We start from the raw sequence: 22,570 nt of genomic DNA on the forward strand, positions 1-22,570 counted from the left end.
TATGTGCTCCTGTTGTAATTAAACAGATTATGGCGAGTACTCATGTCTTAATAGGACGAAAATTTGTGACATTTAGCCAAAAAAATACAGTGACATGAAAAAATAAATATTCCAAATAATGAAATTGCGGTGAAATATAATATTGGATTAAATGAGAAAAACACCAAGTTTAGTACTAGAAATTATAGGATTCGTATTGAATGATCAGTATATAGTTTATCGATTTATATAAGATTTATATCACTTTTTTTCAATTTTTTAAAAAAGATTTACTCTCTCGATTGACTTGTCGAGTATTCATAAAATCAAACATTAATCTAAGCAAATTTAAATGAGTAATCGATTGTTAAAAATAGTTTATAGAAGTTCAAAATATAATTTCACAGTCGAAAATACGAACTCGGAAATTGGGACCAGTACTCCATTTCTCCAACCAAGCAAACTTTGCAACATTAACCCTTTCACGTGTATGTTCGTCCGTATCATTAAATTTCAATAAACTTTATTAAAATTATAAGAAAATATAAACTAAATCATAATTAGATTTACCAATGACTTCTCTCGTTCCCTAATAAATTATAAAAATCAAGAAAAAAATTTAAACACATAAAATAAAACTATGTCTCTCTCATAATTAACTTCTTATTCATTAACGATATAATTATCAAGTTATTCCAAGCGATCCTAATATTTTATCAAATTCGAAATTTTTGAATTTATACTATTCTTTTGGACTAGACACCCACTCCACCTATACGGCTATCCATATAAACTCAGATCTCTATGTACCTTTTATCTAGCGAAGAATGTAGTATTCCGTTGTCAACTGCAATACTAGTTTCAAAAGCTTCTATATTAAAATTAGAACATTTGCTCATTTTCATTTTGCATTACTTCATCCAGAAGACCAGAACAAAACTAGTGCAATGCAACTCGTCCAGCCTGTGATTCCTTACCACCTCCGTAATCAGCATTTCATTATTCATGCTTGAAACACATCCTCGGGGGTGTTTTCCTGAATGGAAATTGAAGTCCGGAATAAAAGTGAAAGGGATGGGAATGAGCATCTCAAGAGAAATGTAATTTATATCATAAAATTATTAATCCAAATACTAACACAATGGGTCTGAGATTTCGATTATCGTTAATCTACTCATGAACCAAACACCCAAATACTACATTTATAATCATTTTTGTTGTAATGTTCATGAATGGTTCCGAATATTACAAAGATTTTCATCTTTGGACCGTTGGGGACGGAGTTACGTCGATGGTTTGTACAAGTATTTCTGTTTCACTAATTACTACTATTCCAGATACGTCATGATACGGGATTATTTGGACTACAAAATCAAACCAGATTGTAGAGCAAGATTTGATAAGTAATAGTCAACAAATTGGGATTCATTTATCAACAGATTTTTTTCTTCCATTTGAACTTATTTCAATAATTCTTTTAGTTTCGTTAATAGGTGCGACTACTGTAGCTCGTCAATAATAAATCTTTCGAATTCGGAATACAAATCAAACTTTGTTGGGGGTTTGAGGTTTCGATTACCGTTAACCTGCTCATCAACCAATCACCCCTCTTGTATCTAAGTACCTGATGACACAATCAAAAAAGAAAGCCTTTAAGCAGATTTCCCTCTGTGTCCTGAGAATCCGAAAAAGCTTCCAAAATGATACCGATATCTTGGCTTAGTTGCATGGTATTTATAATAACTAAAATGACGTTAATAACTAAAATGACGTTTATAATAACTAAAATGATGTTAATAAGAACTAATGGAGTACCTCGTTAAGATCGATTAAAAAACCTCACAATAGTGATTAATTTGATATTATGGTCCCATTCTTTTCCTTAAAGAAATCATATCATCTCATTCTTCAATTGCTCATGTCTCCGTTGAAGTCGTAAAATCCGTATCGAAGTTGAATTCGTTCTTCAGGTTCACGTTTTTTAGGATGCTTTCACTGCACGGATATATCGTTTATGTGAGAAATATTCACAGCTTAACCTCAACTTTTTAGGGTACGTACTTAGTCATAGACGAGTTATTCGAGAAGTATAAGATTATTTTTGCAGAAAGTCAGAATCAAGGAGTTGCGACGATCAATCGATAACTACACCTACTTACTCTCACCTGCTCTCATAAATTCTTCTGGCACCTCATCAGAGAGCTTTAACGGAAAGTTTTGCCAACTTAGTTAGGGCCGACAAACGATAGTTGCTTTGATTTTTCCGGTTTATCTAACACGGCCCCGTTTTGACTTGTCACAAATAAAAGTATTTAATGCTAGAAAAAGTATCTACAATCCTTGGTCTTTTTTATACGTTTATTTGTGTATAAAATATATTTTAAATTATTAATGTCAGTCTTTTCTCGATTCAACATAAAAGAGTTTATAAAATAATAATCAAAAATATATATTTACGTATCATAAATTACGTGTAAAACATAAAAATGACACATGAAAAAGACATATTTTTCTCTTTGAAAATAGAGAAAGCAACATTGTGCAATAAAAGTGAAAGTATTTGTAAAGAGTAAACGGAGTTTTGTAACATTACATTTACACGCAGTAAAAGTGAAAGTACATGTAAGAAGCGAATAGTCAGAGCATTTTTTTCTGAAAATAACTTCATATTTTTTAAAATAAGTACTAACATATATGCTTATTAAATATTTATTTCTACAAAAATTTAGTATATACTTCCTCCGTATCTTTTTAGTTGTCAAATTTGATTTTATGCCGATCAAATTGATCAAAGTTTGACTAAAATTTATTAATATTTTATCAATTGGAAACTTTTAATCTACTTTAAAATGTAATTTTCAGTTTTTTAAAATAATGAAAGAATAATTTATAATCTTTGATCAAAATTTAGTAAATTTGACCAACAAATATAGAGATGTGACAGTTAAAAAGAGACAGGGAGAGTATTTATTTATTTAAAAAAAATTACTATTTCCGGAAAAATATATTAAGCACAAAAATATAGGATGCGACTTGGCTTTTGCCCGGGAACTAGTGCACCTGAATTCAGACCGGACCAGAGTTTGATCGGGTCGAACATGCCACTCGTCAACTGTGAACTTTATTTATATAGCAGTAGCCATCTAAATCACTAATGTAAACTCTCTGACAAAAAGTATTTCATTTAAGCGCGGAAGTCTTGGAATTTATATCCGCAACTAAAATAAAATCATTGGCCTTCAACATGCATATCTTCTTTGCCTATAAATACTCATTTCATTCACAGCTAAACTCATCGCCTCTCATTTACTACAGATTTCTCAGTAGTGATCAAGGAACTTCAAGTTTGCAAAATGGCTTTCCAAATTAATAGTAATACTAATTCATGTGCACTTGTCTTTGTTCTAGTTTCTCTTGTTTCTGGCCTGGCTAGTGCGCAGCTCTCTGCTAACTTCTATGCTAGCTCATGCCCAAATGTTCAAACTCTTGTCCGCACCGCGACGAACCAAGCTGTTAGAAATCAGCCGCGTCAGGGCGCCTCTGTTCTTCGCTTGTTCTTTCATGATTGCTTCGTTAACGTGAGTTACCCTGACACGTATTTTAAGGCTCATATGTAGTTTCACAAATTATTTTTAATTTTTTTTTTCTGATTCAGGGTTGTGACGGATCCATACTGCTGGATGACGTGTCGGGTTTCACCGGGGAAAAGACAGCAAATCCGAACAGAAACTCAGCAAGAGGTTTCGAAGTGATCGACACTATTAAAACTCGAGTCGAGGCGGCTTGTAATGCCACTGTCTCATGCGCTGATATTCTTGCACTTGCTGCACGAGACAGTGTTGTTGCGGTATGTCAACTTTCAAAAAATCACATGCATAATTACAAAATGTCAATTAATATCTTGATTTGAAGTTTTAACTGAAATGTTTACTTGGTGAGATCAACTAAATAATGCTGGACTAATTGTGACAGCTGGGAGGACCGTCATGGACAGTACTGCTAGGCCGAAGAGACGCGAGAACAGCGAGTCAGAGTGCAGCTAACTCGCAAATCCCAGCACCAACCTCAAGCCTCTCCACCCTCCTCTCCATGTTCTCTTCCAAAGGCCTCAACGCCCGTGACATGACCGCGCTCTCGGGGGGCCACACCATAGGCCAGGCTCAGTGTACCAATTTCCGCGGACACATATATAATGACTCCAACATAAATGCAGCTTTCAGAACTACTCGCCAGGCAAATTGCCCTGTTTCTGGTGGTGACACAAATCTGGCTCCTCTCGACATCCAAACCCCTACTCAATTCGGAAATAATTACTATCAGAACCTTGTGAATCAGCGCGGACTTCTTCATTCAGACCAGGAGCTTTTTAACGGTGGATCTACGGATGCTCAGGTTCGGAGTTACAGTACCAACAATGCAGCTTTTCGAAGTGATTTTGCAGCTGCAATGATAAAGATGGGAAATATCAGTCCTCTTACTGGAACTAATGGAGAGATCAGGACAAATTGCAGGCTTCGTAATTGATCCCCTGCAGAATATTCACATACCCCAAAGTTTCGAAACATATGTTCTTGATTTATTAGTGTTGTGTAATGTTCTGTTTTCGTGTTCGTATTAACTCAAGCTATGTTTGCATGTTTTTAGTGAATGTGAGTGATGTACTGTACAAGACCTGCTATATCATGGCAGGGCTTTACTAGTTCAGTGTTTAAAGGAGTGAGTGAAAATTTACAAATAATTATACACAGATGTTTTTTAATATTTGTTCTTCGATTAGCAAAGGGTGGGTACAATAGAAGTTGATTCACAATAGTAGCTTGAGTCAATAGATAACATTCTTAAACTTTACAGATATACTTGGCACCTCTTTTAGGAACCAGAAGGGAACTAGTGCAGCTGCGCGACACTAAGACTGTACCTGGACATGTTAAGTTGCGAAGAAATTGCATCTGCATGGCTTTGACAAGTTACAAATAGCCAGGACACCGCTCCATCTATACATACAAACTTTGATCTCTATGACAAAGGTCGATCACAATTTCATCTAGTAAAGAATGTAGTATTCCCTCGTCAACTGCAACACTAGTTTCAAAAGCTTCTATGTCAAAATCAGTCCATTTGCCCATTTCCCTGTCCATTACCTCATCCAGAACAAAACTAGTGCAACTCGTCCAGCTTCTGATTTCTTCAACCACCTCTGCAATCAGCATTTCATTATTCATGGATAATGGCAGGCCTCTCCAAGATTTTATTCCACCTTTCATGCTCGGAACATATTTTGTATCCAAGTACTCAATGACACAATCAAACAGGAATCCTTTAAGTAGATTTCCCTCAGTGTCCTGAGATTCAGAAAAGCATCCAAAGTTCGTCCATAAAACACTACCAAGAGTTTCAAGTTCATTAACAAGAAACCAGCATACTGAGAAACCTTTAATCTCAGCTGGATTATGTTGGAAAGTATTCCCAAATACTAACTCGGCATTTAGTATGACTTCCTCTGCATGGGCTAGCTTGCTTCCTTTTAGTCTAGAATCAACAAGGTCCATACTACAGACAACATCAGAGATACTGTTGAGAAAATCAGCCACGAGCTCTATACTACGCCTTTCTTTGCTTAATGAGTTTACGCCATGCAATCCATCAACACCAGGCTCCAATTGTTGTGCTTCGTTGTAGGAAAAATCTATGAAATCAATTTGCAGTTTATGAACTTAATTTGAAGTGAAAATCAAGGCAAGCAAGATAGAACTAAATTAAATACCAGGAAAAAAAAAAAGCTTATTAAAAAAATCATAAGAAACAGTGTTATAGTCTTATTGATAATCAGAAATATAATCTCTATGACTGAGAACAACAATAGTTTCGGTTGCTTACCTGAACCACCATCAATACTGCTCGATAAGCAGCTCTCATTTGAAATGGAAGCTTCAAGAACAGATAATGGGCTCATATTATTGTTTTTGCTATCATTTGAATACCTTTCTTGAGCTTCTGTTACTTTCTGTTTGGCCTGCCAGAAAGACACAAATTACAATTGGAGTGAAGCATCACAGAAAATGTTGGCTGTAACTTCCAGTTTAAGGAGGAAGCCAGTAAAAAAACACATAACATAAAAGAGGCACAATGAGACATTAGATACAGATCATAATTAATAACTAGGAGGCAATTAAACGAATAGAAGTAACAACTAATGTGATTCCAGAAAGTGCATAACTTTAGATGAACAAATGGGTACATGATTGTTATATTTTTTTTCTTTCCAACATTACATGTAGGTCTACTTGAGGGGAAGTGATTTTAGGAAACGCAGCATTCAAGAAGCTTACTAAGATTTCAGGATTGTTCTGTTGTAAAAATTAGAAGTTGCCTTCTTTCTTATAAAATGGTCCCAAGAAGGCAAGAACATGTAATTATAAACATAGCTCTCACGCTGATATAGGAAAAATATTCATAAACTTACAAAATATAATTATAACTTATATGCATATATGTGCCGACATGAAATTATGCTCTCTTCATGAAGTTGAAGTACAACTATTTTAGGAACCAAGGAGTTCAATTATTATAAAATACACAGTAATACATATCATTGAACATCTGACACACAGTTGAAGGGGAAGTTCTACTTTCTCAGTAAGTGCAGTGGCTCTGTTAATAATTTTTACATAATTATAAAACTTGATGCATTTAGAATAGAAAGTTCAAAAATTATAAGGTACTATTAGTTGATGCCATACTGCATCACAGCTGAAAACTTATAAATGTGAAAGGTAAAAAAAAAGTTAATTCTAAAATGGTTAGTTGCAGTTTCTATAATTATAAAGGCTAACAAACCTGGAAGGATGGATGTGAACCCGAGGTATGCTCACAACAAGATGAATCGCCTATCTCAGTTGGCCTGGCAACCACATCATTTGCATCGAAAGACCTCTCTACCGTTAAGGCAGATATTAGCTCTTGAAGAATAATGGCAGATGTTCGCTTAAGTGGGGAACCTTCTAGTGGCATCGCATTCTCCTCTTCACTAGTTAGCTCTTTCAGCTTTTGTTCTAGAAGGACACTTAAAGTATCCCCTGGAGAAGGCAATTTCTGAAAGCAAGTTTGCCTCTTTCTGTTGATTGTATCAAATGCTGAACTTCTCTGTGAGCTGTGGGTACATGTACATTCACTTTGATATTCCCTATCATCTGGTTTTGCTAGTATTCTCTCCTTATTCTTCTTTGAGGAACTAAATGTGAAGGAAACATCACCATTGCTGGTGTCACTGATTCTGATAATTTCTCCTGGACGAGCCAAATTGCTATCAATGCAAGGAAGGTTTGTGGATTTATCATCCCCTCTTACAAATGCTTGACTTGATGCATTGGAATTGATATATCTTTCTTTATCGACTGGGGAACCAGCAAAGCCAGAAACATTACCTTCTCTAGCAACATTTACAGATCTTCGCTTCCTTGCAGAGGATAATGGATCATATCGCCTATCAGTTGATCTTCTCTCTGAGACATATCCGCATTTGTCTAATTTACCATGCATTCTAGAGCTGCGGACAGGTGGTCTTTGATTTAAGGGTTCTTTCCTCAAGTCAACTGAATATGTGGACCTTGGCGGAATTCTATCCATCCTTAGAATCCCCTGATCCTGGACATAAATGTTTTGATCATAGCAGACAGATGAAGGTGAAGCCTCTTGTCTCTTATACTGTTGGCTTGTCAATTGCCACCGAGTTTGACCTCCTTTACGAAGAGCTGCCCTGTTAATATTATACTCAGCCCGAGGATTTACATTGCTCGGTGGTTGAAAAGTACAATCAGAGGAATTTACAGGATTTGCTGAGAAAATGCTCTCTTTTCCTGTTTCAGGCGATAATCTTTGTCTACTTTCAAACCCAAATGAAGAACAACCCATGTAATCTGAAACAGATCGCTGCTCTTCCAAATATGATCTTGATTCCAGAAAATCAACAGATTTTCCATAAATTTTACAAGAAGATTGTCCAGATAGCCTGACCTCACTTTCATAATATGTTGAACATTCGGCTTGATCAGTGGACACAGCTGTTTCTGCCTCGACCAGGTGGGCATCTGTTGGATTATGATGCCTTTGTTGACTCGAAGAAGGTAAACCACATATTGCTCTATTCCTAGCTTGCAACCCAGGTTCTAAAATTCTAGTAGCAGCACCAATCAACCGAGATGCACTTTTCTTTGAAAGACTTTTGGGACTTTTCACTGGTGAGACAAATTTAGGATGATGATGCTTACCTGATCTTGACAAGACGTTCTTAAACTGCAACCCCTCAGCTCCAAACCTGCTTACTGATCGTCTTTCAGAACCCCCCGTCTTCTGTAGCTTCTGAGGCCTCGATTCATGCTTAGAACCCGCCTTCTCCACTTCTATCTGCTGTCTGGCAAGTGCACAACTATCAGTAGCTATTTCTTCCCCCCTATCAACCCCAAGTTCATAACCTTTCTTCGACTTATTCCTCTGTACAGCAGGCAAAGAATCCAAACCCATAAGCCTAGCCACCAATGTCGGAGTTTTCATTCCTTGTTTTTGCCCAGAATCAACATTTCGTGCCCCATTTTTCTTCCCATTTGAAAAGGCTTCACCTTTTTCATCACACATCTATCAAGAACCCACACAAAATAAACCAGGACAAATAAGTCAAAAGTTCTAAACTAAATGCCTCATACACAAAAGAACATAGTATCAAAATCAAATAACATACACACCAGTCTAAGCTTAGGCAACTTATCATCAGTTCCAAACTTCTTGGAACCTGTTTTTGCAATGCCAATACAATCAAACATCAAAATCACAAATTTATTCTTACTTCCAAAAAAGCAACTTAAAAACAAGAACTTGAAAACACACAAATGGACAAATATAAGAAATCATAGAGTACTGACCTAGTGGAAGCAATTTGTTTGAAAACAATTTCTTCTTAGCAAACCTTCTGTTCCAATCAAACAGCTGGAAGAAAATACCACCACACCCACCACCACTTGCTCTCTGAGCCTTTTTCTCAGTAATGGCCAAGACAGACCCTCCTGCTTCACTCATCTTCACACTCTATACAAACCCTATACACCAAATTCTCACAAACACCAAAAATAAGCACAGCCCAGATACTAAAAACAAACACCCACCAACAAAAACCCCTACATTATTTCATAATTGTATTTTGTGTACATTAGGAATGATGAGGAGAGCAAGAAATAAAAAAGATAGAATCTTGGAGCATTTTTAGAGTGTGGGGTGTGTACAAGACAAGGGGTTTCACAAGAAAGAAGAAAAAACAGAAGAAATACTTGTGAGAGCCTGAAAATGTGATGAGTGACAGAGCAAAAGTAAGTAACAAACATATAATCCAAAAAGAATTGTTGGTAGCTCAGAGTAGTACTGTCTAGTGTCTAGTATATTATAGGCAATGTAATAATGCAGTGGATATGGGTATTTTTTACAACCAAATCATCCCCTTTGCTGAATAAAATGGTTGATTTGCTATTTTTGTGTAACAATATTGTCTGCTTTATATATTGTGTGCAGAAAGTCAAGAACAGCCCTTGTTCTTTCAGCTAATAATAATTTTCAGTCTGGTATTTTTTTTTTAATTTTTGTCCAAAATTATTATGACTACATTTTCACCCGAATATCCTAGTATTTTAAGACATCATATAAAATCGAGTAATAGTTCGGTTTAAACCATCGTGACTCATGTAAAGTGTGCAGTGCCCACTCAAGAAAGGGGAGTAATTATTTATTTTATTTAAAGAGAATGTGGAAAGGAATAACGTAGAGGAAGAAAGGAGGTGTGATGGTACAGAAGCTTGGTGTTGTCGAGGGAATGCAGGGAGCAGTTGAGAGTGAAAAAAGGAAACAAATGGGCGTGAAATGGGTGCTCCCGGTTGGAGGTGACAGTGGCTACAGCAGCAAAGGCCAGAGAGTACAACAGATAGAATGAGACGAGACAGCGGTGAGGTGCGTAGGATAAGAAATATCATTGTCAGATGCACTCGCATCGGACGTTTAGCGAATAGAAGATATTAAAAAATATACAAACCAACCTAAATCACGCCCGTATATAATTACAAATCCTTTTATAAAATCTTACGAATATAATATTTTTTTTTTAATTTTATTTGTAAATATATTACCTCTCTGATTAACGTTTCATATCTTTTTTTATCAAAAAAAAATCTTTTCATATTTTTATTTATGTCTCCTCCCCTCACCTCACTTTCTCTCATTCCTGTAACTTTATGTGTCTAGTATTTCTCCCCCTGCAATCTCACCGATCTTATATAGCTACATCAGTTGTATCTTCCATCTATCTTGTTCGCAATTAAATTTAATCAAAAATTATTGACCTCGATATCCGATGCTACCATTAGAGCATTGTTTGGTGGATTAGAATATATGATCTGTTACAAAGACTTCTGTTGGAGATTTTAATTCCGAAATCGACAAAGTCAACACGGAGGTGATCAGCGTTTCAACTGCAGCTAATGCAGCAAGAATTGGAAGTAAAATCATCTATGCTGATTTATTTAAGTGGCAGAAGGAAGTCATAAAAATTCAGGAGAATGGCAAAATGTTTATTGATTTCTGATTTGTTGTTTTAGTTGTTTTGTAGGTTGCAATGGCTCCGTTTTTGCAAACCAGTTGCAGGTTACAACTTATTATACAAATAAATATAATTTTCAATTTTTTCAAAATTATATTCTAGTTATATAAAGTTGCTTGTTGTATTGCAACCACCGTATTTTTGTAAATATTTTTTGAAATATAATATATTTACAATTTATTTTAAAAAATAATATTATTTTTACAAAAATTCTTTTAAATTTGATTATTTATAAAAGAAATCTTAAAAGAAATTACTCCCTCCGTCCCATCAGATTCCTTACGCTACTTTTTGACACTCATTTTGAGACTCTTATAAAATATAGTTCCATAACGTGTATTTTTCTAAAAAAAATCTTGAAAAAAAGTTTGGAGTTTAAACTTTTATTCAAAATAAAAATAAATTAAAAACACGTTATTGGGCTATACTATATAAGTGGTGGGACGGAGGGAGTACTAGCAAATAGCAATGAAAAGTTCAAATCTAGGTAAGAGAAACTACAACCTTGATCGAGGTTGTAAATCCAATGAACAATAAACACGTGGCTTGCCAGGTATGGTAGGCTGGGGAGTTACCCACTCCCACCTCACCAATTCCAACCTTTTAAACATTTTTGAATCTCTCTTCTCTCCCTGACCAACAGGAGTCGTCGAGCGAGATCGGGGGCTTCTTGACTTTTCTTCGCCCTATATTCTCTCTCCCCCTGTCTTTAAACTTCGATAAAACCAACTCAACATCACAATTCACAAGCTCTCAACTCTTTTACAAGTATATTTATACAGGAGCATGGCGAATTGGGAGCTTAATGGCTGTTGCAAAGACGATCAAAAAGCTTTCCTCGCTACTGTCGGCATCTACACCCTCGTCATTCTCGCTGTAAGCCCCTCTCTCTCTCTCTCTCTCTCTCACTTTATCTGCCCAGTATACAATTTGTATGATCAGTTTATTCAAAATTTTAAGTATACCCTTATGTTTAAAAACAAAACCAACTTATTTCCAAAATGTCCCATTTATATCTTATTATATTTTAGCAGAACAAGTAATTTCGAATTTTTTTTATGAATTGTATGTCTTTATATACAAAGGACTCCATAATATATAGGGGATGCTTGGTTCATGGTTAATGAACCCACTTAACTGGAATCGGAACCTCAAACCCATGTGTTGGTGTTTGGATTAGCCATTTTGTAGTATGGAATGGGAACCCCATTCCCACTTAATGGTTAAATCATTCCTTGCACACCTCTTAAAATACTCATTCACATACCCCTCATTCTCATTCCTATCTACCATGTAAACACGCCCACAAATCATAATCTTAATCGGTTGGAGTTGGTTTTGCAAACAGTATGACTTTACACTATAATAGTGTACATGGGTGATTTGGAGTCGAATAGGTGCGAATAGCAATTGATCAGATTCAGCTTAATATATAATTACTCATTTAAATCCGGTAAATCTTACTCGGACTCTTCTTGAGTTCGAATATCTATATTTGTATTGGATTCGCCTCAACTTAAATGGATACCGAACTACTAGATTTTGTATATTCAAATTCAAATTTTCTTACAATGTAATTTATACTATTAAGAATACTAGGATAATTGTTTACTGAAACTAAAATGTGATCATTTTGTAGGATATTATTTTAATATGGATATTATTAACATATAATATATATACATAATAATATACCTAGCCAACGAATTCTAGTTGAGTACCTTTAAGAAATATGTATTTCAGTGCTATTAAAATTTTAAACTACTCTATATAAATATGACTAAAAGTGTGTAGGATCCGAATCGATATTCATTCGAATTATAAAATGGGATTCAAAATTCACTCATTTTATATATTCATTTTTAACTAGTCAAATCCAGATTCGAACCCGCCACCCGGATTACTCAGATTCGCTTTCACCCCTAATAGCAGTTCTTTTAGTGTTATGGGTCGGAGATGATCTAACGTATCACGTACATTTGATTGACGAAATTTAAAAAATAAATAGAAGTTCCCACCTTTTAAACTATGGAAGCACTATCGTAATTACTAGGTACAAAACCAATTCAAAATTTTATGCATGTAAGATGCCCTTGTCTAGATCTTTGATTAAATCCAAACCATGATTTAACAAGAAATAAATCTACATAAATATCCTCTCTCAAACCAAGCAAGTATAAATGGATGCAAATTTTACTAATTGCTACTACAAAATATGTTCCTTAATAATCACAATCAAACAGGTCTTAAAATTCTTAAATTGTTAATAGATCAATTATTCAGATTCTTGGTTTAAATTTCATTCACAACCCCACTTTTTTTTTTCTTTTTTCTTATCATATCCATATTTAATTGAATCTAACGATTGATAGAACTCCAATTTTTCTATCCTCGTGGTATAAGTTTTAGGATGTTAATTTTCGTTTATGTGATTATTTACACTGAAACAAGGAAACATGATAATTCACTAATTTATTAAACATTGCGATCAATACATGATTGAGGCTGTCTTGTTTTATTGTTGCCAACACTTTATGGTTTCTTTATCACGAACCAGTTTAATTTTATCTTATATTGAAATTATGAGGAGGATATCTTATTTTGTTGAATGAAAAAAGTCATCTTGTTCTTCTAAAATCAATAAGAAAGTAGTGATTCTATATTTCTATGTTTCCTCTTCTTGGTTATGGAATGTGTAGACCTCATGTGGATTAGAGTGAGTTTTCTCACATCACTAGTGATCTTTGCCCGTGCTTCGCACACTCCAATGTTTTTTTTATTTTTTGTTCTGAAAATCATATTCAAATTTTATTGAAATCCTCGTTAAGTTGGACGCATTTATTTTTTGTTTGACTACTATTTTTCTTTGTATTTCTGCATTGACACCATATCAACTATGAAATATAATTTATCCAACATTAAACGAATAAAAATAAATATGTAAATGAAAGGTAGACTTATAATTCAGAATTAGAAAGCAAAGCAATCCTTGAAAGTAATACGATTTCATGTGTCTGAATGAAAAACACACCACTACTAAAATATGCAGAACAACACTGAATTTAATAGAAAAGGAAAAAACAGTATGAAATGAAAAATAAAATAAAACGGTGAAGAAGAACATTTCCGGCTATGCATAACATAAACAGATTGCTCGATTCTCCGGTATTTCCGCTACGATTTCTTCTCCTGTTTTGATAGGAATTTGATGTTAGAGTCAAACAAAATTATTAAATGTAAAACGGTCATATAGTTGTTGTGAGATCTTACCAATTTAACCTTTTTAGAAGTTGATTTGGATGTTCCAGGGGTATCACCACTCTCGGAAAGATTAACAACTGAGCTCTGTAAAATATAAGTAATTACATATTGCATATGCATGAATAAGTCTATAATTAAGTAGTTTGTAATGAGAAGATAGTGCAAGGGGTTGCTCACATCTCCAACAGCAGAAGTTGTACACTGTGTATCTGTTGATGAGGAGATCGTGGAGCCAGAATTGCTTGCATAACATGCATCAACAACAAAATATAGTCTGCTCTTGGAGGCTATATTATCTTCCTTAATAACTATTTTGAGCTCAAGCTCATTTCCAGTAATTGATCTAATCTGCGGAGGAAATTCATTTGTTGTGTGATCCTACAGCAAATGGCATAGCGAGTTAATCCTGGGAAGTGTAATGATACATGCATGTATTCAGTGAGTGTGTTCATTCAAGTACTCTCACCTTAAACTTATCAGAAATGAGTTTAGTTGCCGTTGTCCCGATCATCCTCTTGGCCGCACGATCAAGCAAAACAAAATTGTATGCCTCAGTAGAATCTTCACCAAGAATTACGATCCTGTACCTGATGGATTGAGAAGCAATATTGGAGTTTAGCTGTTGTAATAGTTGAAGACCAGTATCGGCTCAACACTAAAGTTAATTAAGTGGTTGCTTAGGGCCAAGACCCCAAAATTTATAAAATTATATATATGTATATGTATATAGTTAAGTAATAATAATTAGATTTTAATTTGTAAGTATGGAAAAAACAAAATATATAAAATAAATATGAATTATTGTGCTTTTAAAAGAATATAAGGGTCCTACTCTGGTACAAACCTTCTTAGCGTACAAACTACAAACCAAAATTAAAAAGTCTCTAAATCAAATCGGAATATAGCACATATGGTATGGAAATTGATCGTTGCGAGATGAACAAAAATACAGTGAAGTCGGATTTCAAAAAAAGTTCACCGATTGACGGGAAAATTCAAATTAAAAACGGAGGGGATTCTATGGATCATGTGTGGCAGAGTGTATATTAGCTGGTGTGTGGTTGCCCCTGCAGGGCCATTGGATTAGATTCATCCGAGGGCTCATATTGAGTTTGTAGTTTGTACATTAACTTAGTTTGTATTTGAGCACTTCCCATGAATATAGAGAAGATTAACTTGAAAAATGAGAATTAGATAAATCAAATGATTTTAATTTTTTTTAGTTATATGTGTATTAAGTACTTACTAAATGGAATAAAATTTACAGTTTAAATATAAAATATTTATTTTTATTTTTCATAAATTTTATGTTATTATAAATATCAGTGAAAAACATATCAGTGAAAAACGTCAAGGCCTGGTTAATTACCCATATTACTCTGACTCCTCTCTCGTCGGTATACTGCTGCCCAGAATTTCTTGATTTAGTTCCGGTTCCATTTTAGATTTGATTATAACAGTCTGCTAGGTTTTAGTCTTTTAGTGTTATGCTTTTTTATAAGTTAAGCTAAGCAGTTGGGCTCTGATATTTTTTTATTGTATTGATACAAGTTTCGTGGGGTGTATTGAATATTTTACATTAGGCTTCTTGGGTTGCCTCTTTTTACTAGCCTCCCTTCCCCCAACTATTTGATGCCACACTCGGTCTCAGTAAAATGAAAATCCATCTTTGTCTTCTGGATGTTTCATTATTATCTCTGTCTAATTGTCTCTGGTTGAGTCCAACAGATGTCCTTAAGGCTCATTCACTCACATATCTTCTCAAGATCCTTTCCAGGCTATTCCACCATCGTTTATTGTGTATAATTTGGGATACTGTAAAATATCATGCTGGGATTTGTACTGTTTGCAGAAGTGGACTTGTATAAAAATGTTTGATGCACGCTTCCCTGTTAAGTAATTAGTACTGATTTTATTGATTGTAACAGTTATGGAGGACATTCCTTCTTACACCATTCAAACTGATAACAGTATTTCTTCATGAAGCAAGCCATGCAATCGCTTGTAAGCTTACATGTGGTGAGGTATTAAAGTTTTCTTTATTTCTGCATGTGTGACATATATTTTGATCTTTCCAACAAATTACCAATGCTTCATTTCTAAATTCTTGCGTTCTTCTAAAATTTGATCTTATCAGCCGTTCTATTTGTACATTGTCAAAGTTAAAATTATGATTTCTATGTTCTACCATATGCAGTTAGTTTTTGACTAGTTTTTTTTGCTCTCGTTAATTATGCATGGCACAACTTTAAGGTTTTTGTTGGCTATGTGACTGACACAAATCGACGCGCGTTATTGTTTCTTACAGATTTTATTTTTTTATTTTTTATTATGTTTGAAAATATTATAGAAATATTGTAAAAGCGAATATAATGTGTAAAATGACTATACTAATATTATGATTTTCATTGTCTGTTCCTGAGAAAAAGTAATGATTGCTCTAGAATGTTGGGTTAGATGGTATATTATAGTGTAGTAAGAACTAAACAACACATTATAGTGTAGTAAGAACTAAACAACACATATATTTTGGCTAGGTATGTCCAATATAATCCTCAAGTTCTTAAAGTTTGTTCTTTTTTGGTACTTTTGTTCTTGAAGTCATGAGTTGTAACTCATATCTAATTTATGTATATTTCCTTATTATTTTGCCACTTATCTTGTGCCTTAATTACAAAAAATTTGAATTTGACACTTGCCATGAAATTTGCTATTTTCTTAGAAAAAGTTTACGTGTCTTTTTAATGTTAAGGTAATTAGGTTCCAAGCACTAGTTGTATTGATACACCTTATGAAACAATAGAGATTGTTGCTTGAGCTTGTAAGAAAGTAAACATTAAATCTTTGTTCCTTCTTATTTTGTTATGCAGGTGGTTGGAATGCAAGTTCATGCGAATGAGGGTGGTGTGACACAAACACGCGGTGGCGCCTATTGGTTGATTTTGCCAGCTGGATGTAATTAAATTTTTATACATAATTCACATGTGTATTTATATTGCATCTTTATTACCACATCATCTTTGAGTAAAAAACATATAGTATTTGTCTTCAATAGTGGCATCCATATACAGTGTCATGTCACTGAGAGTGTATTAATAATTTCTGCATTCAGATCTTGGTTCATCGTTCTGGGGAATGGTTTTTATCCTTGCATCCACCAATCTTATGACTGCAAGGATTGCTGCTGGTTGTTTAGCCGCTGCTCTGCTTGTTGTACTTTTTGTTGCCAAGAACGTAAGATAAATAGTTGCTTGTGCACGCTAATCTGCATCAGCAATATTACTTTCCTTAATCACTAGATCTTAGGTTATCAATAGAATTTGAACGTATCATTCTAAATGGTTTGTTTTTCTATGATGAAACAGTGGACTCTCAGAGGACTCTGCATCGGTCAGTAATTCCTAGATATTGGCCAAATGCTTTTATTTTTTCTGTTCTGTTGTGGGTGTTTTCCTCATATAATCCGTACTTGTTTATTTAAATTCCAGGTTTTATAATTTTTCTTGCCATTATATGGGTGCTTCAAGAAAAAACTACTATTCATATACTTCGGTACATCATTCTTTTTATAGGTATATACTTGTTTTATATCTTATTGGAACTTGTCTTTTATAGTGAAAAGATGTGTTTCTCATCCGTTGTTTGTATCTGTAAAATTGCAGGTGTCATGAACAGTTTGTTTTCAGTCTATGGTATAAACTATCCTTCAGTAATGCCAGTGGATAAGTGCTAACGTAATTATTGTATTATAACTGACTTATATCTGATGCAACAGATATCTATGACGATCTAATTTCCAGGAGGGTGAACTCTAGTGATGCTGAAAAGTTTGCTGAAGTCTGTCCGTGTCCTTGCAATGGTGTTGGATGGGGAATTATCTGGTGAGATTTTTTAAGCCCCAAAGTTTTGTGAAACTGTTACATTAAGGAATGTTCTTATCAAGTTGTCGAAGACTTTCAATGCCAAAATTTTGCCACTCATCACTAAAGGTGTTTACTTGCAGGGGAATGATATCTTTCATATTTCTGTGTGGTGCATTGTACTTGGGACTTGTTATATTGTCTTAATTAAGGTAATAATTCTGGAACCTTTGGTAAAATAAAAAGAATTCCCTCAAATAGTTTCTTCCAGTAAAATTATTGCCATATTATTCATTTGCTTGTTTGGAAAAACAATACGTGCCATATATGTGACGAAAGAAATTACATGCTTAAGAACAAACGAGCTGAAGCTGGTTGCCATATCAGGGTATATTGCCAGCTTGAGATACCCTCTTTTCCTGTATTATAAATCAGTTACAGTGTACTATGTGCATCTCGCAACTGCTAAAGAAGGACAAAGTTCTGTTGCATCTTATGTATGCCTCATTGCTTCTGCATAAGTTTCAAATGATTAATTTATTTGTAGTTCAAAAGGTTTGTATACTTGTTTCATTGTTTGACTAACTTTCAATTGATCTCCAGGATCAGGGATGTGGGTTCAGAACTGCGAGAATGCTCCGATATCAGAAGCGCATCAACATATTCAGGATATCGACTATGATTTGATCATACTAATCTTGTAGAAGACAGTACCCTTTTGCACATTTTTTAGCTCATTCTTTCAAATCCCTTCCCAGGGTTAACATACCAATTATGTAGTTGTACCTGTACAGTTAAATACCATTTTGTTCATTCTATTTTATGGACCTTGGAATACATATAGAATTATTATTTTCATGATAAAGTGACATTTATGTGATGAGAAAGCCAAAATGATATTTTTATTTTTAAGATATTTCACAAGTATCTCGAAAATACTTTAACTTGTATCAAAATTTACTTAAATGAACTAGGCGAAATTATCAAATAAATTAATTATAAATTAAATATGTTTAATTGGGGAGGGATTAAGTTATTTCATGACCTGTACCAAGAACGAACTTAAATGAATTAGATGGGATTGCCAAATAAATTAATTATAAATTAAATATGTTTAATTCGGGATGGATGTTATTTCAGGATCCATCAGACCTAGATGAATGATCCATTAGAACATTCAGACCTCTTCGTCCCAAACTCAACACTAATTATGAAACATGATTTGATTTTTCTAATATAAATTTATTTTATTTTCTGATTTCTACCCACGACCTAAACGAGTGTAGCAGAGACTTGCATCCTACAAATTCATCCAAATTACATAAAATCATGTCTAATCCAATCGAAGGTGGCACAAGACAAAGATACAAGACAAAGATAATAGCATCCGCGTTTGCTTCTTCCTTCACATAGCCCACCGAAGAAGCAAAGATTACCCTTTTATCGGGATAAAGGAGACAATAAAAATTAGTTGTTTCGCAACCTCTGAATGACTCGCCACTGTATTATTTGTTGTTAAAAAAGAGGATAATTTTGAATTGAAAATTTTGAAGAAAGAAAGGAGGAAAATCAACTACTACATAAGCGGATAAGCCCAACAATAAGGTCATAGGGCATCAACAAAATAGATGAAAAACATCATTTATCAGCTATTCAGCTTTACAGGCATCACAGAAGGCATTCAAATTAATTCCTGTTTTTTTGAAGTGCATGGTGATACACAATTAGAACATGATCTACAAGCAAAATCCAGCACCTTAGATGATAAAGAGAGTTTCCATAAATTTTGTCAGAATACACTGGATCGAGTTGTATACTATGGCTAGAATAAGCTGCTTGGCAGACATAGCATAAGGCATAAGCTACATCAAGCTTTATATTGTGTATTTACCTAGGAAGCCATACTGTATCAATCAACACTTGTCCACCTATTCTGAATTTGGGAATCATCTGCAAACAATCTTGCTTAGCAACAAAGTTTCGAAGTGGTTACAAGTGAAAACAAACTGAAGGGATTAACAGCTGGCTGCCAAGGAAGAAACTTTTAACAAACAGTAGTCATAAAAAACAGTTTCCTCTTCTGACAATATTATCTGTGCAAGTCATTAATGGCCTTGCATATCAAGCATCTCATCCAAACGCTTTAATCTCTCTAGTCCATCACTTATCAAGAAACGTATCCTCTGCTTGTCACTGCAGTTTCGTTGACTCTCAAACTCTTGTCTAATTATATTTCTCAATTCAGCTGAACAAGTGAAATTAACAGAAAATAATTAGGGATGCAGCATTAAAGTAGTACAATGTAAACTAATATTTTCTCGACTACAAACAACAGGTACTTAACAAGAATCGTTAATAACTAAAATTTATAATTCCAAATCTAAGTTCTGAAAGCTATAAAAGTTTAGTAACTAGCTAATGCTTCGAATGTGTGAGATAAGGCAAAATCCTTTCCTATTTTATACTTACTTTTTCATTATATATTTGGGTTCTTGATACATGCAAAAACACATAACTATAAATAAAAAAACTTTACCTTTACTGTCACATGGTGCTCTTTTTGTAATCTTTAGTGCTTGTCTATACAGCTTCAGCACTCGAGCACGAAGAATGAAACTTCGAAAATCCAAGGACTGAAGCATAGCTGCTGGTACAGACACAAATTATGGCACAAGAATTTTTGGAAATATGAAGTTAAGTTTACTGGATGCTACCACTCGTTTGGAATGATGTACATAACACTTCCTGCTAGGAATTTATATTCTACTATATCAATATCCAAAGTGATCCATAACGGTGACAACGAGATAAACAGAAAGGTACCATATTGCACTCTAAGAAACATAGAAGAGCACATAGAAAGGTCAAAACAAGTTACTGATTTCACCACTTTGTAGTGTAACAATGAATGACAACCAACGTTTGCTTATACTTATCACATTGCATAAAGTGCTAAACACAAGCTTCTTTTAGTATTATTGTTAGTATAAAAATTTTCAACCACAAGCTGAAGCACTAGGTTTTGGTCCTTTTTAGTTTGTAACACAGTTTTAGAAAATATTGCTTTGAATACCAGAACTCAAAACAATGTTCAGAAATACCGCACAAGACCCACATGTGTGAAGTACTGAATGTGTACCATGAGTCAAAACATTGTTCATGAATATTATCATAAGGTGCAACGCCCCATAATTGCCCACCCTATTTTCTCCTCTCTGAGTAGGAATACTTATTATGTATAATCAATGTGGTAAAAAGGGACTTATTTCAGGTATTTTAGTCCAAACAGGAAGAGTAAATGTATCTGGCTGCTTGGGGGAAAAAACTTGAAATAAAATGTAGAAAAATTAATACCTAAATAATTAAACAACATAAATTTACTAAAATCACATAAACCAGTTTAATAGTCGCAAAAGAACAGTAACTAGCCCCAAAGAACGTGACTCAAAAATGTCACAACAAAACGAAGTTTTAAGATGCGTTTTTATCTGTATCAGATATGCTGAAGAGTAGTGATGCACTGATGCATACTTGATAGCTAATGTATCAATATAAAGAAGTGAACAGTTGGCCTGTGAAGTATGTATGAGGCTCCCATCACACTGAACTACTGAAGTATAGATGTAACTGATTCTCGTGGTGGTTGCACAGAGTCTTAACACAAAGTTATCTTGCGTATCTTAGAAACACTAGGTAATATTTCAGCTCCCCTGATTATGAAAACACACAAAACACTCTTAATGCCTTCGTGTTTTTCAAACACTCCTCTTTAACATGCTTTTGTTGTGACATCAAGGGTCATATTTTCAATTCTTGTTATCTGGGTTTATAAAATTGTGACATATAGGGCAACATCCCAAAATTGATGAATTCTAATTTCTTGCAGCAGCAAAACATACAAGACACAGGAAATTAATCACACACTAAACAATTGATTCTGAATTTATCTCATATCTTAAATCGATCTTTATATATCTCAGACCAAAAAGTTCAAAATCAAGCACAATTGATGTATACAGCTATGTATACTGATAGGATTAGACATTTACAGGATTAGACATTTACCTTGCGAAGCAGTGCCGGGTGTAATATTCTTTTTCCGGCAAATCGGGTCGGACGTTCGGTCATGGATCGATATTCATCCGGTAAGTTCCCGGTCCAAACCACCCTGCCCAATTTCAATATACTTTTTTGAGTTTTGAACCCAAATTATATGATTTTTATTAAATGCTATTAATTGATTCTAGTCTTAGTACATTTAATTGATTTAAATGGTTGATTTCTAAATCTTTAACAAAATTATAGATACATAATTGGAATATCTATACTTTTTTATAATATTTTAAAAAAAGATCTTATCAATATAAAAAATATATAATTATTTTGTTAAACCTATATATATTATAAATAATATCGTGTTCATAATTAAAATCTTCAAAATTTATGTAGATATGTTATATTTTTATGTATTTTACAGGTTATCACGAGCAATACTTAAAACCAAGTACAAGAGTGAGCAAATAGAATCATCTAAAATTATCATTCATCCATCATACAAAAATAAATAAATTTGTGTCTTCCCCGAGTGAATTGAAAGTTGGATCTACATTGGAATCCTCTTGAGGAGAAGTTTGGTTTCAAACCCCGGTTCGAACAGGAGGAGTACGCCATGTTAATGTGTCTTGGATGATCCACATATGACGGTCAAGGCGCATATGAAAACATTGAACTATATATGACGGTCAAGGCGCCGATGAAAACATTGAACTATTTATGTGGCTGAGGGTTGTAATTCAAGTCGAGTAAGTCGAGTTTAGAGCTGAGTCTAATTCGAGTC

The 22,570-nt window shown here is 34.2% G+C and overlaps 4 protein-coding genes across 6 annotated transcripts; 2 read left to right on the forward strand and 2 right to left on the reverse strand.

Annotated features, from left to right (window-relative positions):
- Positions 1-3,265: 3,265 nt before the first annotated feature.
- LOC108228004 (peroxidase P7-like) lies at positions 3,266-4,738 on the forward strand. The gene is made up of 3 exons (XM_017403451.2): positions 3,266-3,557; positions 3,635-3,826; positions 3,952-4,738. The coding sequence occupies exons 1-3, from the start codon at positions 3,333-3,335 to the stop codon at positions 4,501-4,503; spliced, it is 969 nt and encodes a 322-aa protein (XP_017258940.1). The 5' UTR covers positions 3,266-3,332; the 3' UTR covers positions 4,504-4,738.
- On the reverse strand, positions 4,738-9,325 carry LOC108228003 (uncharacterized). Its single transcript, XM_017403450.2, has 5 exons — positions 8,895-9,325; positions 8,718-8,764; positions 6,817-8,610; positions 5,857-5,992; positions 4,738-5,665 (listed from the first exon to the last, which is right to left on the reverse strand). The coding sequence occupies exons 1-5, from the start codon at positions 9,046-9,048 to the stop codon at positions 4,974-4,976; spliced, it is 2,823 nt and encodes a 940-aa protein (XP_017258939.1). The 5' UTR covers positions 9,049-9,325; the 3' UTR covers positions 4,738-4,973.
- Positions 9,326-11,244: 1,919 nt separating this feature from the next.
- LOC108224944 (uncharacterized) lies at positions 11,245-18,551 on the forward strand. Its single transcript, XM_017399713.2, has 10 exons — positions 11,245-11,488; positions 15,802-15,897; positions 16,744-16,828; positions 16,986-17,107; positions 17,239-17,263; positions 17,362-17,445; positions 17,536-17,565; positions 17,649-17,754; positions 17,877-17,945; positions 18,337-18,551. Exons 1-9 carry the CDS (start codon positions 11,399-11,401, stop codon positions 17,938-17,940), a joined length of 702 nt encoding a protein of 233 aa, XP_017255202.1. The 5' UTR covers positions 11,245-11,398; the 3' UTR covers positions 17,941-17,945; positions 18,337-18,551.
- A 1,047-nt stretch (positions 18,552-19,598) lies between these two features.
- LOC108225528 (uncharacterized) lies at positions 19,599-21,937 on the reverse strand. Of its 3 annotated transcripts, none has more exons than XM_017400418.2 (3): positions 21,799-21,937; positions 20,270-20,380; positions 19,599-19,978 (listed from the first exon to the last, which is right to left on the reverse strand). In XM_017400418.2, exons 2-3 carry the CDS (start codon positions 20,373-20,375, stop codon positions 19,839-19,841), a joined length of 246 nt encoding a protein of 81 aa, XP_017255907.1. In that variant the 5' UTR covers positions 20,376-20,380; positions 21,799-21,937; the 3' UTR covers positions 19,599-19,838. The 3 variants fall into 3 exon arrangements, with proteins under 3 accessions (XP_017255907.1, XP_017255906.1, XP_063935290.1); XM_017400417.2 differs by having other exon boundaries at positions 20,270-20,377; positions 21,799-21,936; XM_064079220.1 differs by having other exon boundaries at positions 20,270-20,478; positions 21,799-21,933.
- Positions 21,938-22,570: the final 633 nt, after the last annotated feature.

Source organism: Daucus carota, chromosome 6, assembly GCF_001625215.2.
Source record: "Daucus carota subsp. sativus chromosome 6, DH1 v3.0, whole genome shotgun sequence".
Taxonomy (NCBI): domain Eukaryota; kingdom Viridiplantae; phylum Streptophyta; class Magnoliopsida; order Apiales; family Apiaceae; genus Daucus; species Daucus carota.

Coding starts and splice junctions, on each gene's coding strand:
- LOC108224944 (XM_017399713.2), top strand. CDS start 11,399: ATGGCGAATTGGGAGCTTAATGGCTGTTGCAAAGACGATCAAAAAGCT. Junction 17,264..17,361: donor TCTCAGAGGACTCTGCATCG/GTCAGTAATTCC, acceptor TTTAAATTCCAG/GTTTTATAATTTTTCTTGCC. Junction 17,446..17,535: donor GTACATCATTCTTTTTATAG/GTATATACTTGT, acceptor GTAAAATTGCAG/GTGTCATGAACAGTTTGTTT.
- LOC108225528 (XM_017400418.2), bottom strand. CDS start 20,375: ATGCTTCAGTCCTTGGATTTTCGAAGTTTCATTCTTCGTGCTCGAGTG. Junction 19,979..20,269: donor AGCACCATGTGACAGTAAAG/GTAAAGTTTTTT, acceptor TCACTTGTTCAG/CTGAATTGAGAAATATAATT.
- LOC108228003 (XM_017403450.2), bottom strand. CDS start 9,048: ATGAGTGAAGCAGGAGGGTCTGTCTTGGCCATTACTGAGAAAAAGGCT. Junction 8,611..8,717: donor AGTTGCCTAAGCTTAGACTG/GTGTGTATGTTA, acceptor GGTTCTTGATAG/ATGTGTGATGAAAAAGGTGA. Junction 5,993..6,816: donor GTTCACATCCATCCTTCCAG/GTTTGTTAGCCT, acceptor TCTTTCTGGCAG/GCCAAACAGAAAGTAACAGA.
- LOC108228004 (XM_017403451.2), top strand. CDS start 3,333: ATGGCTTTCCAAATTAATAGTAATACTAATTCATGTGCACTTGTCTTT. Junction 3,558..3,634: donor TTCATGATTGCTTCGTTAAC/GTGAGTTACCCT, acceptor TTTCTGATTCAG/GGTTGTGACGGATCCATACT. Junction 3,827..3,951: donor CACGAGACAGTGTTGTTGCG/GTATGTCAACTT, acceptor TAATTGTGACAG/CTGGGAGGACCGTCATGGAC.